This window comes from Dipodomys merriami, unplaced genomic scaffold (genome assembly GCF_024711535.1).
Source record: "Dipodomys merriami isolate MVZ:Mamm:240054 unplaced genomic scaffold, mDipMer1.0.p SCAF_184, whole genome shotgun sequence".
NCBI lineage: Eukaryota > Metazoa > Chordata > Mammalia > Rodentia > Heteromyidae > Dipodomys > Dipodomys merriami.
Genome location: NW_027203204.1, coordinates 187,216 through 203,483, shown reverse-complemented (window position 1 = coordinate 203,483; position 16,268 = coordinate 187,216). Strand labels below are relative to the sequence as shown.

General features: G+C 44.5%; 1 protein-coding gene across 1 annotated transcript in view; it reads left to right on the top strand.

Annotated features, from left to right (window-relative positions):
* The window catches only part of LOC138830113 (tolloid-like protein 2), a 110,509-nt gene that overhangs the window by 41,990 nt on the left and 52,251 nt on the right, over positions 1–16,268 (top strand). Inside the window, exon 3 of the mRNA XM_070026513.1 lies at positions 6,936–7,019. Within this exon, the coding sequence (XP_069882614.1) occupies positions 6,936–7,019 (84 nt within the window). The remainder of the gene's footprint in view (positions 1–6,935; positions 7,020–16,268) is intronic.

Below are 16,268 nucleotides of genomic sequence, written 5' to 3'. Positions count from 1 at the left end.
CAACTTGGAGATTCAATAGGTTACATGGGATGCACTTTCAAAAAATCTATAGATAAAGAATGGCAGCTGTTGTGTTTTAAGTAAACCTGAAGAGAGCTGGGTGCAGGTGGCTCATGCCTGTAATCCTAGCTATTCAAGAGGCTAAAATCTGAGGATTGCAGTTCAAAGCCAACCCAGGCAGGAATGTCTATGAGACTCTTATCTCTAATTAACCACCAGAAAACTAGAAGTGGCACTCACAGTAGTAGAGCACTAGCCTTGAGTGAAAAAGCTCAGGGACTACACCCAGGCCCTGAGTTCAAGCCCCAAGACCAGCACATACACACACACACACACACACACACACACACACATACAGAGAGAGAGAGAGAGAGAGAGAGAGAGAGAGAGAGAGAGAGAATGAAGGGAGCCAGATGCTAGTGGCTCATCCTTGTAATCCTAGCTACTCAAGAGGCTAAGATCAGAAGATCTCAGTTCAAAGCCTGCCAGTCTGGAAAGTCCCTGAGTCTCTTCATCTCCAAATTTGCTAATAAAAAAGCTCTAAATGGAGGTGTGGTTCAAGTGGTAAAGCTCCGCCCTTGAGCCAAAAAGCCAAGCACAAGCATGAGGTTCTGAGTTCAAGCCTCAGGTCTGGCACAAAAGATTTTTTTTAAAAAAGGAAGGAATAATTTTTTTTTTTTTTGGTCTGGTTGTAGGGCTTGAACTCTGGCCTGGGCGCTGTCCCTCAGCTCTTCAGCTCAAGGCTAGCGCTCTACCACTTGAGCCACAGCACCACTTCCAGCTTTTTTTTCTTTTTGCTTATGTGGTGCTGAGTAATCGAACCCAGGGCCTCATGCATGCAAGGCAAGTGCTCTACCACTGAGCCACCTTCCCAGCCCAAGGAAGGAATAATTAAAATAACATTTTTGTCCATATCCTTGAATATTCACAAGACTTGTTCAAATGAACAAATTGATGTATGGCACAAGAACCTATCCTCCTGGGCTTTGGAAAATCCCATCTCTTCCTGCCTAGTTATCTCTGATGTATTCTGTTAATATTTTGTTGATTAGGTAAAGGGGCGTTGTGTGTACACCAGTGTCTCCTATGATGCATATCATTAAGGTACTTTTTGTTGGAAGCGGAAGAAATTTGAGCTTTCCCAAAGAAAAGCAGCTTGCTCTCAAAGTTGCTAACAGATTGCTTCTTAATTGAACTTGGGAGGTGAATTATATGGTGAATTAGAAAAAAGAACAACTCTGAATTTAGTGAATTGTTCCATAAAGGAAACTGTGGGATTGAATTGCAAATGCTGGATAGAAACATTTCAGCAGGCTCCCTGAATCACTGGCCTGGCCTGGCCCCCTGTGTATCAGGGAGAGCTTGGACAGCCCCGGAGCTCTTTCAAGGCTTGGAGGGCTTTCTTTCCCAGAGACCAGCTGTAAGCCTGGGTTTCTTATGCAAAGGAGATGTTTGAATGAACCGTGTGATTAATGAAATCTACAAGATCCTTGCTTATCCTCTCATCTATTTGTAGATAGATAGATAGATAGATAGATAGATAGATAGATAGATAGATAGATAGATAGATTTGTCTTGTAATCATTGCTCAGGAAAAATACATCCCATACTGCGAATGTATCCCCTCTTCCCCAGCCTTTGTCTGAATCAAGCTATTCTCTCTCTTCTTTGTTCTAGGACCCATGGTCACAGTTATAGCCTGAGTTTCTCCTGTCTTTCTAGTTTTTTTTTAAGTAAACAGGAACACTTTTGCATCCCATTTACAGGTATGATGTGGCTTTTCCAGCTCTACATCTGTAGCTCCTCGTGAGCTTGGGCGATGAGGCCTGCTCTCCCAGGGTTCTGAGTAGCTATGCTTAACCTTTTTTTTTTTTTTTTAATGTGTTGTGACCGTGTCTCTTGGCTCTGAACTCTTATCCTCCAAGTTCTGGGATTATATGTGTTTGTAGCTTCTCAGGGCTTCCAAGTTCAACTTTGCTACTCTTTGTATAAGAAGTCCCTATGCCACTGGGTATGCCCGAGACCAATCAAATCAGACTTCTGAGTATTGAAGCTCAGGCCTTAATACTTTTTAAAGGACTTCCCAGATCATTCAAAATTGCAGCCAAGGTTGAAAGCCAGTTTTCCAAGAATAGCTGCCTCCCTCTCCAGAAAAACTAATAAAGACATTTTTTTTTCCAACAGTTAAGCTGCACTAGAAGCAGCTGAGTTTTTTTAAAAGTACAATCTATCTGGACCATTCATTCATTCATTTGCCACCCATCAACATATGTTATTGGGCACCTGCTATGTACAGAGCCTGGATGCTGGGTATTCGGGTTCTCTTCCTTCAAGCTGAGCAAATATAAAAATTAGGCTGTGGGAAATCCACTGAACATAATAAAGGAGACCCCATACCTTGTGACCAAGGCTGTGAAGAGTTTATAGACTGGGGGAATGCAGTGGAGAAGGATTTATAACCAAAGAGGAGCAGAGGCTCCCAATGGAAGTAGGATTGGGCCAAGTAAAGAAGTAGTTTTGGCTTGGGAGTGTGCATCCAGGAAAGGAAAAGAAAAGAAAAATCTAAGCATTATGGATGGTTCCTTTCTGAGGAGTCTGGATCTGGAAGGAGCAGATGAGGCCCACCACCCCAAGGTCCCTAGAAGAGGATCCTAGCTGGGCCATACTGCTAAGGGCCTATCAGTTGTCTTAGGAGTAGGAATTCTTCCCCAAGGGCCATAGGGACCGGGAATTGTTTTCTTTGTTGTTGTTTTTTTTTTTTGGGGGGGGGGGTCCGTTGTGGGGCCTGAACTCTGGTCCTGGGCGCTGTCCCTCAGCTCTTCAGCTCAAGGCTAGTGCTCTACCACTTGAGCCACAGTGCCACTTCTGGCTTTTTTTCTTTTTGCTTATGTGGTGCTGAGGAATCGAACCCAGGGCCTCAGGCATGCAAGGCAAGCACTCTACCACTGAGCCACCTTCCCAGCCCTGGGAAGGGTTTTCAGCAGGGGAGCAGCCAAAGAACACCAACCAACTTCAGGTCTAATGGGGTCTGACGCTCTGAAACTGTCAGCTTTGCAGCTTCGAGGTAAAAAGAGTCTTACTACCTGATGATGAGGGCAGAGGTAAGATTGGGTTCCTAACTGTGTTCTCTCACAGACCTGGACACTATCCCTCTGTGGCCCTCAGGAACTGCTGGCTTCTACCGGGCTCTTCACTTGCTCTTGTTTATTCCTTGGCCTGAGACTGCTGAGAAGGATGGTGGGTTCCACACAGCGTCCCCTCCAGCTGTTTTCCTTATTAACCCCTCTGGACCCTTAGGACAGGCAAATCTCCTTGCCCTTGTTCCCTAAGAAGAGGTGTTCTGGGGTCTTTATGAGGCCACAAACTTCCAGGTCAGGAAAGTGCTTGGACTTGTTATTAGAACTGGGTCAATCCTTGATTGGCCTTTGGCAAACATTGGTTCTTTCAGTTATGTCCAGGAACTGGGAGTTATCTGGTCTTCCCCAATTCCAGAACTTTGCAACTATTCAAAATCAAAGCAAAACAAATCTCTCTGTCTCTGTCTCTCTCTGTCTCTGTCTCTCTCTGTCTCTCTGTCTCTGTCTCTGTCTCTGTCTCTCTGTCTCTCTGTCTCTCTGTCTCTCTGTCTCTCTGTCTGTCTGTCTGTCTGTCTGTCTGTCTGTCTGTCTGTCTCTCTCTCTCTCTCTCTCTCTCTCTCTCTCTCTCTCTCTCACACACACACACACACACACACACACACACACATTTGCCCGCTTCAGCATGACTCCCTCCAGTACAGCCATGTGCCATTCCAGCTCACCTGGAACCAGGATTGGGCCCAGGTACAACACCCCCCCCCCACTTTTGCAGGAATTAAGCAAGACTTAACTTGCCAACCATCCATGCTGGGCTTCCATTTATATGGAATCTTATTTCAGAGCTCAGCAACTCTGTCCCCTCCTGCTTACTATTAATAATCCCTGTCACATACAAAGCTGTGCAGATACAAAATACCTCTTATATCCCCTAAATCTTATCTAGATCACTCAGAGTGAATGCCAAAGTCCTAAAAATGGCAGCAAGATCCCCAACGAGCTATCTCTGTAGCCACTTGCCCATGACCTCGTTGCCTCCCATTCTTTCCCTCCTTCATTCCATTCCTGTCCTACCCCAGCCTATACTCGGCCAGGAACATACCCACCCTAGACCCTTTGCACTTGCTATGCTGTCCATCCTTTGTACTAGCTGTGCTGTCCGTTTGAATGCTCCTCTCCAGATGGCAGACTTTTCCTCTCTCTTTTCAGAGAAATGAAATGGCAGCCCCTCATCCCTAGCATTCCTTGGTCTCCTCACTCTCACTTATTTCTCTCATAACACTTATGAGCAACCAACTTGTTTGTTGCCTCTTTGTTTATGATGTCTTCCTCTTCCTTCCATCAGAATATAATTTCTATGAGGTCAGGGTAGAGTTTCTTCTGTGTTGTATCCCGGAAAGCAGAAACAATGTCTGGCCTGTAGCAGGTGTTGGATAAATATTTGTTAAATGAACGCATGCCTAAACAAACCCATTACCTCATCTGGTCCTCACAACGGCCCATTTAACAGATGGAGGATGCTAACGCCCAAGTTCTCATCCATCTCTGTGTAGCGGAGAGGAGCCTCCTGCAGCTCACTTTCCCGTCACAGATGGCACATTCCTCTGCTGCCGAACCATGTCACACCATCAGGATTTCCCCTGACCTTTAGCCTGAGAGGAAATGATATTGCAACTGGAAGAATACCCGAGGGCCAGGAGCTGGCAGCCCCGTCCCCAGCAGCTGCAGGGAGTGTATGAGTGGATTCTGAGTTGGCCAGAAAGGCAGCAGAAGGAGCAGGATGCAGTGGGGGAGCCTCCTGTTATTAGGAGGGGACCTGTCTACAGGAGGCCTGGCAGCTGCAGCCCCTGCAGAGCCACCAGAGGGAAGAAGGCACCCTGGGGAGTTGGTACAGGGGCCATTTGCTGTCTCCAGTCATGTTGGGGCCACATTGGGTTCTGGGTAGGGGTTCTGACGAGGAGACCATGTCCTGAGCACCCAGTGTCCCCTCAGGGGACCAGCAGCCCTGGACTAGTCACCTTGTTTTCTCTTTTGTAAAATTTGTAAAATAATTTTGTAAAATTATTTGCCACATGGATGGAGCTCTGGGGGTCGGGGGGTGTTGTCATTGTGGATTTGGAGAAATTATGGTGGTTTTGTGCATGTATGTATGTATGTGTGTGTGCGTGCACGCACGCATATGTGCACATGTCAGTGCTACTGGGGCTTGAACTCATAGCCTGAGAGCTGTCCCTGAGCTTTATTTGCTCAAGGCTAGTGCTTTGCTACTTGATCCACAACTCCAATTCTGGCCTTTTGCTGGTTAATTAGATAAAAGAATCTCACAGACTTTTCTGACTGGGCTGCCTTCAAACTGCAACCCTCAGATCTCAGCCTCCTGAGTAGCTAAGATGACAAGGGCGAGCACCAGCACCCAGCAAGCCCTCTTGTCTTACGTTTTAACCCCAAAGTTGCCTTCACAGAGGCTGTCCCCCCCCACTATGCTCTCAGTGCTTCCATTCCCACCCCCTCACACTGTGATCTGCATAGCATTTTCTTCTTTAAAATCATTTTATAAGCACATATGAAATGTTCAAGCAGGGTTTCATTGTGATATTTCCATGCATGCATATCGTGCCCTTTAATCACATTCACCCCTTCTAGTTCTTTCTTATCCCCCTCTTTCCCATCTCCCTTTTAACCTCGCAAGACACTTTAAGTGGATTTTATCATGACATTTTCATGCATGCATACAACACACTTTGAGCACATTCTGCCCTGTCATCTGTCCTTTCCCACTTCCTGCCCCCTAGTATCCTCTCACTTTCACGGCCTTTTTGTTGATTATGTCTAGATTGCACCTATGAAAGGAAGCACGTGACATTTGACTTTCCTAGTCTGGTGTATATTACTTACTGTGATAATCTTGTTTCATCATTTTTTTTCCTACAGATGGCATCATTTTATTCTTAATGACTGAATAGTATTCTATTGTGTTATCTGTACTATACTTTCTTTATCTGTCCATCTTCTGATGGACACTAGGCACTAGGTTCCATGACTGGTCATTGTGCACAGTGCATGGTAATCATGGGTATTCAGCGGTCCTCTAGAACATGTTCTGAGCCTGTACTCATCTGTTCACTTGTTTTCTCTCTTGCTGTTTCCAACCCATCTCCCCGTTTAAAACATACACGTGTTGGGCAGGCACAGCACGAGCAGGGTCTTCTTCACAGCTGGATCCATGATGCTTGCAGCTGTATTGGACACAGCAGAACTAACAAAGGCTTGCTGGTTGGCATTCCCCCGGTGGAGACAAATGTGGACACGTGTAGATGGTGGCCACTGACAGCCCATATGAGCCTGGCTCTTCTCAGAGGGCACACTGTCTGCAGAGTCCAGTTTATGAATGAAACCCAGCAATTTCCTAAAGGAGACTCTCCCCCTAGAGGACACCAGGGTGCCTTGCCAGTGCCCAGAGCATCAGGGCAGCAGTTGTCCAGTTCGTCACACATCCAGCTGCAGCAACACTGTCTCCTACCCTCGGGGGCCCCAGGCCAGCAGCTGCCTCTTTGCATTTAGTCTTGTAGGAATGTTGAGGAAGCTGACTTTGGGCTCGTTTGTTGACTTGGAAAGTTCATTCTGAGTACCCTTGGCCAATCAAGAATAATATTTTCATTGATTTATGAATGGTGTATGTGATTATTTAAAAAAAACAAACCTTGGCATCTAAACCAGGGCCCAGAACACCATAGGTGTTAGCAAATGGTAGCTAGACAAATTCTGCTGGTCCATAGTGACTCTGCTTGTGGTGGGCTTGTCCCTTGTTTTTGATGCTGCTGTGAAGCTTTGTCTTCATCCCCTTTTCTCCTCTTCTTCTAGGTGGGCTGGAAGAGCATGCGTCTGAGAACTGGCTAAACACAACAGCTTCAGCTTCGAACACCAGCAGCCAGGCAGCTAGAAAGGGTATGTATATGAGGCCCTCCCAAGTCTCTGAGTACCTTTTATTTATTTGTTCATCATGGCAAAATACAGACAAGCCAAAAGCTTGCCATTTTAACATTTTTTTTTGAGACAACATCTCACTTTGTAGCCCAAGCTGGCCTCAAACTCATAATCTTCCTGCCTCAGCCTTCCAAGTGCTGGGATTATAGGTATGCACCACTATACCCACTTATCTCTTACAGACGTTTTAAAGTACGTCATTTAGTGGCATTAAGTACATTTACAATGCTGTGTGACCATCCGCACTATCTATTGCCAAAATTTTCTGTCACTCTAAGAGACCCTCCCGTACTCATTGATCACTGTCCCCTGCTCATAGTCCTTGGCAGCTCTTTTTTTTGTTGTTTTGTTTTTGTTTTTGTTTTTTGCCAGTTATGGGGCCTGAACTTGGCCCGGGCTCTGTTCCTCAGCTCTTCAGCTCAAGGCGAGTGCTCTACAACTTGAGCAACAGTGCCACTTCTGGCTTTTTCTGTTTATGTGGTGCTGAGGAATCGAACCCAGGGCCTCATGCATGCAAGGCAAGTGCTCTACCACTGAGCCACCTTCCCAGTCCCCTGGCAGCTCTTTTTTTCTTTTTTTGGGGGTCCAGTCGTGGAGCCTGAACTCTGGGCCTGGGCGCTGTCCCACAGCATTTCAGCTCAAGGCTAGTGCTCTACCACTTGAGCCACAGCGCCACTTCCGGCTTATTTCTTTTTGCTTATGTGGTTCTGAGGAATCGAACCCAGGGCCTCATGCATGCAAGGCAAGTGCTCTACCACTGAGCCACCTTCCCAGCCCCCCTGGCAGCTTTTTTGAGTCTCAGTTTAAGCAACTGAGTCAGTGGGCACAAGAAAAGTGTTTTTCTTTGGTGGAATGGAGCAGCTTGTTGCCAGAAAATAAAAGAAAGAGGAGTTTGGGGGAGGGGTGTCATTTGTTGCTTAGGGATTCAGGTAAACTCTGGTAAAAACCAACTTTATGAATGTCAGGTCAATTCTGCTTTTCTGGTTTGAGTCATCTCCCAGGAATCTGGCTTGTGAGTTGAAGCTTCTGAAGGTCTGAGAGGAGAGAAGGTAAAGACTGGAGAACAAGGCGGCTTGGTGAAGGAGAGACTGGTGGGCATGGAGGAAGACACAGCTAGGCAGAAGCTGGGGATTGTGTGAACTAGAGACCCGTGGGCTGCCAAGGGAAGAAGGAAGGATGGTGGCTGTTGTTTGCAGGCAAGGACCACCTGTCATTTGGAGCCTGTCCAGAATGACCCTGGGGCCATAAAGGCTCAGACATAAATGTGTGCAGTCCGCCAATCCTAAGAGCTTCTAGCTTGGCAGTCACTGAAGTGTCTTGTTTTTGGAGAAGCTTTTCCCATTCACAGTGATTTATGGCCACAGGACTTTGTCTCACCTCTGCAGGAATTAAGGGTAGCACATGGCAGTAATGTTCCTTCTATGTAAGGTTAACTGTTGAGCAAAAGAATATGTGTGTGTGTGTGTGTGTGTGTGTGTGTGTGTGTGTGTGTGTGTGTGTGTGTGTGTGTGTGTGTGTGAGCACTAAGGCTAGTACTCTGTTACTTGGACGACACCTCTACTTCTAGTTTTTGCTGGCTAATTGAAATAAGAATCTCATGAACTTTTCTGCCCAGTCTGACTTCAAATTGTGATTCTCAGATCTCAGCCTCTTGAGTAACTAAGATTACAGATATGACCCACTGGCACCCAGTAAGAATAATGTTTAAATATCAGAATCCTATGGTCACATATGGCTACAGACAAGCAGTAGTTGATGGTAAAAATGGACTCCAGGCTATGGGCATGAAGCCAGAGGGGTTGGTTATTTCACTGCAGTGATATGCATACCACATCTTATTCTTCCTCCACTATTTATATTATTTATTGTTGCACAGACCACCCTTGAACTTTACTTTAAATGATGCCTTGTTATCTTTTATGATTCTGTGGGCTACCTAACCCGAGTGGTATCTCTTCATCCTGCGGTCACTCATTTGACTGCATTGGCCTCACAACTAGATTGGATGAAGGGTCCCACAGTAGCATGACTCACCCCTGGTGACCAGTATGCCTTCACCTGGCGCTGACCCCTCATTACTGTCTTGCCTGAGACTTGCTCCAGCATGGTGTCTGCTTCCTCAGAAGGAAGAAGCAGAAAATGCCAGTCCTGAACCAAACAACTACTTCTGCCACCATCAAAACAAGCCAAAGGGCCAGCCCCAAGCTCAAAGAAAAGGAAGTAGATGCTATGGTAGGAAGACTCGGCATGAATTCGCAGACAAGTAGCCATATCTGGAGACTAGTATTTCATCTTACTTCCTCACCATCAATTGCTGTTATCAGAGTTTAAGTATATATATCAGGCCTGAGGCTATCAAGTAACCCAACCAACTAAACTGAGAGAGTCACACACATTTGGGATTGAGCCCTGGCCCAACCATTTGATAGCTGTCACTGGATGAGTTATCCAATTTCCCATAAGAGGCTTGGAAGAATTAGAAATAATATTTACATGAAGCCATGCCAAGACTGTAAAGGTGCTCAGTGAATATAGCTCTTTCCCTTCTTTCTCTCCACCTTCACTTCCAAGACTGACACTCCACAGCACTGAGAGCACATCATCCACCTCTGGACTGGGATTCCACAGCTGTTCAACAGCTGCACAGAAACACAGTCACAAAAGAAGGACCGGAAGGAATGAGGCTGCAGTCCATTACAATTCGGCCTCTAGCTGGGTTACGTACAGGACACGCATTGGCAACAAAAGGCCTTAAACTTTTTAAGGCAGATGATAATGATGCTCTCCCCATACCCACACACCTCTGAGGCTGGCAAGATTCATAGTGTGCAGTCCCCCAGCTGGGTCTGTTGGTTTGAAGGGGATAATAATGTCAAGTCCAGGCCGATGCGTCCACTCTGTATTATTTAGCAGCACACCAGCAGCTGTTTGAGCATCCAAGGCAAGCCAGAGGAGGAAGAAGACCCCAGCGGTGCAGCAAGGACAGACTTGTGATGCTCTTTCCTCCATCCTTCCTGTCTTTTCCATGCTATACCTTTGGGACACTCTTGGACACCAGCTTGGGGTGCCTCTTGTTTTGGTTTAAATTAAAGATAATGTGTGTGGGTCTCAGATTCCTCTTTAATTGCAACCTGCCCTTCTTCCACCACCCCAGAACAAGAGACCGCCCAAGCAGGAGAAAGGAGGGGGAGCTCAAGGCCTGCTCATTTCAGCAGAGATTTATTTCCTGGCATTATGTGGCTCCCTTCAGCCCTGACGGTGGGATTTGTGTTTGCAGCTTTGGGGAGGGGTGAATTTCAGAACTGCTCCCTCAGTAGCCCCAGCATGGCCTTTGGTGAAAGGACCCTCTTCCCTAAAGCCGGGCTCTCAGAACACATTTGGGGTTGTAATGGGGTTAATGAAATGGGGTGTGTAACTGTTCCATGGATGAAGCTGTGACTGGAGCGAGACTGAATTCTAGAAGCATATTCATAAAAGAGAATGGGCTTTCCACTTTTAGATACAGGCCCTAAGGCTTTGGGTGCAAAAGCAAAGAATAATGGAATCTGACAACTAACCTGTCACCCTCCAGTGTTACTGGTGGCAGTTATTTGGGTATAACCACTCACTTGAGCCCCTTGTTTTAATCTGTCCTGAGAACAGACCTTCATGGTGCTAACTGCTGCTCTCCAGCAGCCTTACCCTGAGCTTCCTTACCCTGAGCATTTGCTTTCATTGCCAGATATAGTGTTCCTCTCACAGCCATGCAGCAGGAAGTCAGGCTCCGAGGCCCAAGTGGTTTGTCCAAAGCTACACAGGTAGCTTAAGCTTAAATTCCCCTGTCCCTAACCCCTTCATTTTAACCTTTCATCTGTATCACTTGCTCCTCAACATCACCAAGTTTTGTCATTGACGGTAAGCTTTAAAAACTGCAGCTGCCAAACTCTACTCTATGCAGTTGGGGCATAATCTCTGGACAAGGGGAAGAAACCAAGACTTTTTTTGCCAGTCCTGGGGCTCAAACTCTGGGCTGGGATGCAATCCCTGAGCTCCTTTGTGTTCAAGGTTAGCACTCTACCACTTGAGCCATAGCACCACTTTGAGCTTTTTCTGTGATTAATTGGAGATGAGTCTGACAGACTTTCCTATCTGGGCTGGATTCTAACTGGGATCCTCAGATCTCAGCCTCCTGAGTAGCCAGGATTACAGGCATGAGCCACTAGTGACCAGGACTTTTTTCTAAAGCTCCCCAATTTGATTCTTTTTTTTTTTTTTTTAGTACTATTACTGGGGCTTGAACTTGAGCCTAGGTGCAATTCCTTAACTTTTTGCTCAAGGCTGGCCCTTTATTACTTGAGCCACAGCTTCACTAATGGCTTTTTGGGTGGCTACCTGGAGATAAAAATGTCATGGACTTTCTTGCCCAGGATGGCTTTGAACCGAGATCCTAGAACTCAGCTTCCTAAGTAGCTAGGATTAGAAGCATGAGCCAGTGGCTCCCAGTTCCCACTTTAATTTTAATGTGCAGCCAGATTTAAAAGCCATTGTGGAGAATAATCTATAGTTCTTCCTTTCACTAAGGCGCTGTTCTTTAGTCCTTCAGGATTGTGGCAGGCAAGGTGCACATTTTCCCATCACTCAAGGGTGAGGATTTTACAGATGGCTGCACAGTCACAGTATTTCCTTCCGGTGCGGGAATGAACAGTTGCCTAATCTAAAAATTGCAGTTCCTCGCTTGAGAGGGCTGGGTCAGGCCTGGTTCTGTTTATGACACGTCTGTGCCTTCAGCTGGAAATGGAACGTTGGATAGCAATGGCTGCTCTGCTCCTTCATGGAAGACAGGGTCCATCCTCAGAGCCAGGGAATTTAAATGTGTTCTATCCTTCCACTCTACCCCTAGCGTGGTAAATCCTTTCAGACGCCCCTGAGCTCCTCTTCAAATGCAAGACTCTTGGCCATAATAAATAATTACATCCTTCTATTTGGACTCCAATTCCAGATAGTAGTAATCCAAGAAAATCCAATAATGACAGTTGCATTAAGATCCTTCTTCCAGGCTAAGCAGAACATCTGTTTAGACATATTTTTAATCGGCAAATGCTTCCTGTGTTGAGTCCTCGGCAAATTAAATTTCTCACTGGACCGAAGGGGAAGCTGTCATTCAATAATCCATCTCTGGAAATTACACCCCAGTCTCTTTCCAGGTGCACTTAAGATTTTCCCATGCTGTCTCGGCTGCATAAAAGCAGCCCTTACAATGCTAGGTCACATGTATATATAGCACAGCTTTTGGGAGCAACATGGGATGTCTTACTGTTATTCCCTCGAATAGAGAAGTATTTTTGCCCATTCTCCAAAGGAGAATTGGCAGCAGAGGAAAATTAAGAGACTTGTTGAAAACCATATGGGAAATGAATAACAAACTTCCACTTGCTACATCTCTGCCTGTGATTACTTAAGACACAATTCTCAGGATGTAAACATTAAGGCTTTCGTTGCTGCCAACATTTTAGAGAGGTTTCTGCCACAGAATTGTTTGGACTGTTGGGCTGTTTATTTTTAGAATAGCTTGTCCATTCTCTAATTCATTCATCCAAATTACAAAAATATTGAGCGCGCACCACTCGTCAGGCACTGAGCCGTGTATGGAGCGCAGCGCTAGACAAGCCGGCCGTGGTTCCTGCCCCCGTGGAGATTTCAGTCCACTTGAACAGTTGAAATCCCAAGGCAATGGATTTTAGGGCTGGCATCACAAATTAGAATATTCATAAGGGCATGTAAATGAGCAAATGAGCTGGATGGAGCAGTGAAACCTGGGAGAGAGGGTCTGACAAATGGCAGAACAGGGACCATGTGGAGCAGATGCCCCTTCACTTTGGCGGGTTGTACCATAGTGGGAGCTGGGCTGACTTTCACCATTTATCAAGAAAATTTAAATTAGTTCGTGAAATCTCTTGACTTTTAAAATTTGGCTTCTAGAGTGAGATTAAAAAAAAAAACATACTGTGAGCCAAAAGTGTCCAAGCCAAACAAAACACATCTGTGGGTTGGGTTGATCCCAAGACTGCAAGTGTATGACTTCTGTTCTAGAAATTCCAGCAGTAAAACAATTAATTTCAGGTTTAAAAGTGTATTACATTCGAACTTTCTAGATCCGCCAACCAACTGAACTGGTAGGAACCCTTTCTGCAAGCATAGAAATGGTGTGTGTGGGGGGGGGGCCGTGTAGAAATATTCTTTCCCTGCTCTAAATTATAAACACAGTTGAGGTCAAAGGAAAGAGGGTAAATGGCCAGGATTAGGAATGAACAGGGAATGTTAGCTCATAGAAGTAAATGTCAGGTGATAGAGCATCCAGGCAGGTACTGAAATTGGATTGTGACTTAAGAGGTCAGGAGCTGTAATCTTAATGCCTACGGAGGTTCAGGAGCTGCGCTTTAATCCCATGTGAAACACGAAGCAAAGACTGAAACCTCACATGAAATAGATGCCTTCAAAGGAGATGCTCAGAGGACAGGAAAAAGATGCTGCTATCCATCCCGGGCTGTAAGGGCAAGCTCTCCTTTACCATACACTCAATCCCAAAGCTTTTTCCACACGCAGACGTAAAATCATACTTTCTCTATGTGGAAACTCCAGACTGAGAAGCTAACACAAAATTGATCTGGAATCATAGAATCCCACAACCCTTATTAGCATACAAAATACAATTGCATCCATGAGCCAAAGCACACAGCACTTGCCTAAAAATGAACTTAGGACCCCAAAAGTTAGTCCCTGGAGGAGAACTGGCAGACACAATAAATTGGAAAAAATGGTATCTCAGTGGAATGACAATGAATATGACTGAAATGAGTCTTGAGCCAAAGGAAGAAGTTGAAATTATAATGGGGGAAAAGAGATACTGTGGAAAAAGCACTAGCTGCATTTCAACAACTAATAACTATATTCATTGAAACTGAAATCAGAAAAATAATATATTGAATACAGTTAATGAGGGAAAAAAAGGGAAGTAGAAAATCCTTGCACATCATTCATCTAAATCTCAACACTGAGAGAAAAGACATAAAAATGTGGGGGAGGGGGGAGGCAAAGCAACATGGAGGCTCTAGAATGAATATCCAAAATGTATAATCAATAGCAATTCTAGAATGTGAGAGGACTCCCATACAAAGACTGGAAAGAGGTCTATAATCTGATTGATGAATTAGACTTTTCCAGAATTGAAGGAAGATGTAGAACTTCTAGAAGAAAGAATGGTACTGATTGGCCTCCCAAAATGAGAAGTAAAATAAATGCATATACAGATAATCATAAAAAGATATCTCTTGTTGACAAAGATGAAGGTGACAAGGCATAATGGGTGGGGAAGGCATGCTATCTTTGAAGAGCTGAGAGAAAGGTATCTGTCAATCTAAACTGACAGATATTGCATATTCCTCCATGCATTGCTTTGGAAAAGGGAGGATAAGACAGGTACAGGTAGACTGAATTTATTGCCATCATAGACGAGTCTGAGAAGATATACTTCCACACAGGAGAAATGGAAAGCAGGAAGTAACAGTGAGCAAGAAAATGGATGGATTTGAAGGGAATCAACATTCAACAAAACCATTGACAATAAAAGACTAGAGTAGAAATTTTAAAGGAAGTCAATACAAAATAAAAATTTCAAGTTTTGAGCGTTGTAAAAAAATGTAAGTGTTATTGTAATGGTGATATAGAGGGGTTACAGTTATGTAAGTCAGGTAGAGAGGACATGTCTTTTTGGACAATGTCATCCCTTCCCTCACACTCTCCCAGTTTTCCCCTCCCATCTCACCCACAAATTATATAGTTCATTTTCTTTTTTAAAAATGATTTTATTTATTTTTTGTGTATTTATGTGATACCAAGGAATTGAACCTAGGGCCTCATCCACGATAGATAAGCACTCGGCCACTAAGCCATATTCCCAGCCCAGTATAGTTCATTTTCAACATAGTGCCCAGGGAGTACCATTACTGCATTTGTTCATCCTTTGTTCCTCCATTTCTGTGCCTCCCCTTCTACTCCCAGAGACATAAATGAACATGCAGAACAAAAAGAGAAAGAAAACAAAAACAGCAAAAAAGAAAAGAACCTCCTGTTTTAATTTTCTGGAATTAATTTTGATAAATATTATTTTGTATGATCAGATGCACTTAGGTATTATGCCTTTCTGTTTCTCTCCTAAGAGTATCCTCCTTTGGTCTCACTCTGTGTGTGTGTGTGTGTGTGTGTGAGAGAGAGAGAGAGAGAGAGAGAGAGAGAGAGAGAGAGAGAGAGAGAGAGAGAGAGAGAGAGAGAAAGAGAGAGAGAAATTGTGTATTTCTCAAAATAAGACTAGAAGACGAGAGATTCTGTTTTCTTCACATCTATATTCCATTTCACCAATTCTTTATACTTTGTTGGACCAAGTATAACATTAAAAAATTAAAGGCAGCTGGGCACCGTCTGTAATCCTAGCTACTCAGGAGGCTGAGATCTGAGGATCACAGTTCAAAGCCAGCCCAGGCAGAAAAGTGCATGAGACTCTTATCTCCAATAAACCACTAGAAAACTGGAAGTGGCATTGTGGCTCAAACCATAGAGCGCTCACCTTGAGCTGAAGAGTGCAGGGACAACGCCCAAGCCCAGCGTTCAAGCCCCACAACCGAAAAAAATATAAAATTAAATTAAATTAATTAATTAATTAAAGGCAATGCTAAAGAATAGAAAGGGAGAACTGGGTCTGTGGTTTGTGCCTCTAATCTCAGAAGATATCAGGAAGATCACATTTCAAGGCCAGTCTGGCAAAAAGGAAAGAGGAGGATAGCCTAGAGTCCCAATATTCAATGCAAGGACACCAGCCCAATGACCTAACTTCCTCTACTTGGCTCTACCCATTAGAGAAGTCTAACTACTAGAAAACAGTGCCACAGACTAGTGATCAAGGCTTACACAGGTGTACCTTTGGGGAATACTTAAGATCCATAACATAACAGGATGCTATTATGAAAGTAAAAAGAAAACACCATCTAGAGAATGTATTTGGGACTTATGTATCTGATTAAGGTTTGATTTTCATAGTATATAAAAAATAATTGTAACCAGAAAGAAGAGGATAAGGAGTAGACAAAGGATTTAAAGAAATATTTTTCCAAAGAAGATACACAGATGACCAAAGAGAACATGATGTGATGTTTAACATCATTAGTTACAAGGGAAATG